The sequence below is a fragment of the Lathyrus oleraceus genome, chromosome 5 (assembly GCF_024323335.1).
Source record: "Lathyrus oleraceus cultivar Zhongwan6 chromosome 5, CAAS_Psat_ZW6_1.0, whole genome shotgun sequence".
Taxonomy (NCBI): Eukaryota; Viridiplantae; Streptophyta; class Magnoliopsida; order Fabales; family Fabaceae; genus Lathyrus; species Lathyrus oleraceus.
This window is the reverse complement of record NC_066583.1, coordinates 175752742-175754695: the sequence shown is the minus strand read 5'-3', so window position 1 is coordinate 175754695 and position 1954 is coordinate 175752742. Positions and strand designations below refer to the sequence as shown.

The 1954-nt window shown below is 42.9% G+C and overlaps 1 protein-coding gene across 1 annotated transcript; it reads right to left on the bottom strand.

Moving 5' to 3' along the window:
- Nucleotides 1-1177: 1177 nt before the first annotated feature.
- On the bottom strand, nt 1178-1618 carry LOC127079543 (uncharacterized). Its single transcript, XM_051019930.1, has one exon. The coding sequence runs from the start codon at nt 1616-1618 to the stop codon at nt 1178-1180; it is 441 nt and encodes a 146-aa protein (XP_050875887.1).
- Between the last annotated feature and the right edge of the window lie 336 nt (nt 1619-1954).

Here is a 1954-nt window from a genome sequence, read left to right as displayed (position 1 = left end):
GCCGCATCAAGGCCCAAAACATTAGTGTTCCCCATTGCCTTGAGCTTCTCCTCGATAGCCTTCACCTTCCTCTCCACCTCGTTGGTTGCTGAACCGAAGGCGTCATCCTGAGAAGCATCCCTTGGGCTGAAGAATGCATCGTGTTGGTCGTCTATCTCAAAAACATAAGGACGAGGATTACCGTTTGGAACACCTTCGGGTGCATTAATGTTAATTGGAGGATCAACTTGAGGAACTAGAGTCAGAGTCTCGACCGCTGGAGGGGTAGGAGGATTGGTAGTACTGACACGTTGGTTCATTTCTTCTTGCATTTTTGCCATAACCTCTTGGCCTCTTGCGACTGCTTGAATAGTCTCCATCAACTGCCGCATTTGGGACCACATCTGGGATACTTCTTCCTGAAGGACAACTTGGTTCTCTTAAAGTTGCTCAATGACAGCTTGTCGACGTCCTCGTGTATCGTACCGAAAAGTCAGCTTTGGAGAGTGGTTCTGGTCAGAAGAAAAAGGTGGATGGATGAGTTTTTTATGTTTTGTGTTTCGAAGGATGAAAATGCTGCATGATTTTTGTGTGTTAAAGCAAAGCTCTTTTTAGTTATTCGTGTTTCTTCATTGCAAAAACTACTTGACGATTCACGTTCACAATCATAAATAGAGAAAAACACAATAGAGAAAAATTACAACTTTCATTCATCCTTTGAAGGGAAAATAGACTGCAATACATAGAAGTTGCAAAATACAAGTAATGGAAGCAAATAAACCAACTAGATATCCACCCTAAAAGTGATCCCTTGAGACTTGCGGAGAGCCTCAATGTCGGTGCTGAGTTCGGCCATTGTTCTTTTGCAGAACTTGACGAAGTGGTAGACCTCTTCGGGGGTATTATCTGGGCACATGATCAGATCCGCCTCCTTCAACTTGTCGGGAAAGTCTTGAAGGGCATAGTTAGTTAATACCGTCATGTTGGTGTACTTGTCCCTCCATTCTTCGTAAAGGGCTTGGAGATTATGGATGATTTCGTCCCTTTGAGCAATGGCAGCTTCGAATCCATTGCAACGCTCCTCCCAATGTCTGCAGTTGTTTTGCAACTCTACACAGGCTTGGTCATAGATTCCCCTCTTCAAGTTCTTCATTTGCTCGCAAGCTTGTCCAAGGTTGAACTTCTCACGTATGAAGCTTCAGTGAATCTTTTCTTTCTCTAGTTGTTCCTTGGCTAGAAAGTCCTTATACTCTTTTAGAGTGGTCCTTAGTTCAAGAATCTGGGCCTCGTAATCTTCCCTCACTTCTTTCTTCATGGCATTAGACCTCTCGACAGTATTTTCAAGGTCCTTAATGACTCGGGACGCTCGATCCAACTCCTTGTTGTGGAAGTCTAGCTCAGAATTAGCTCCTTGTAGAGCTCCACCAACCCAAACTCTTTGTCCATCGGCTAATCGGAGCCTTTTCTTGCTATCTTCAAATTTTTCACAGATTTGCTTACCCTTATCCTCCAAGACATGGTTACGTTCCTTGGCACGATTGAGTTGGACTCGTAGTTGAGTGTTTTCCAACTCGAGCTCTTTGATTTGGCTGGTAAGTTTGTCCATGTCCTCTTGTAGGATAGGCTCGGGCTCGGGCATCAACGGGAATGAAGAAGGAGCTGTAGCGGGGTATTCGTTACCTTATGATTTATTGACTAAATCAAAAGTAAGCATACAATTCGAGTCGCCATCGCACTTTTATTTATCCAAAGGAAAGGTTAGAAAGCAAACAAAAACCGAGAAGTTTTATCAAATCAAAAATTAATAAAAATGTCAGAGATCTGGGTAAGGGGGTTGGTTATGCAATGGGAAGGTTTTAAGCACCCAAAACATACTTAGTACTCTAAGGGAGCCCTTTTTACAAAGTGTATTGTAGGTTGGTATTTGTGAAAATATTTGTGCAAATAAGATTGGGGAGATGAGGAAAGAATATAC

Coding starts and splice junctions, on each gene's coding strand:
- LOC127079543 (XM_051019930.1), bottom strand. CDS start 1,618: ATGCCCGAGCCCGAGCCTATCCTACAAGAGGACATGGACAAACTTACC.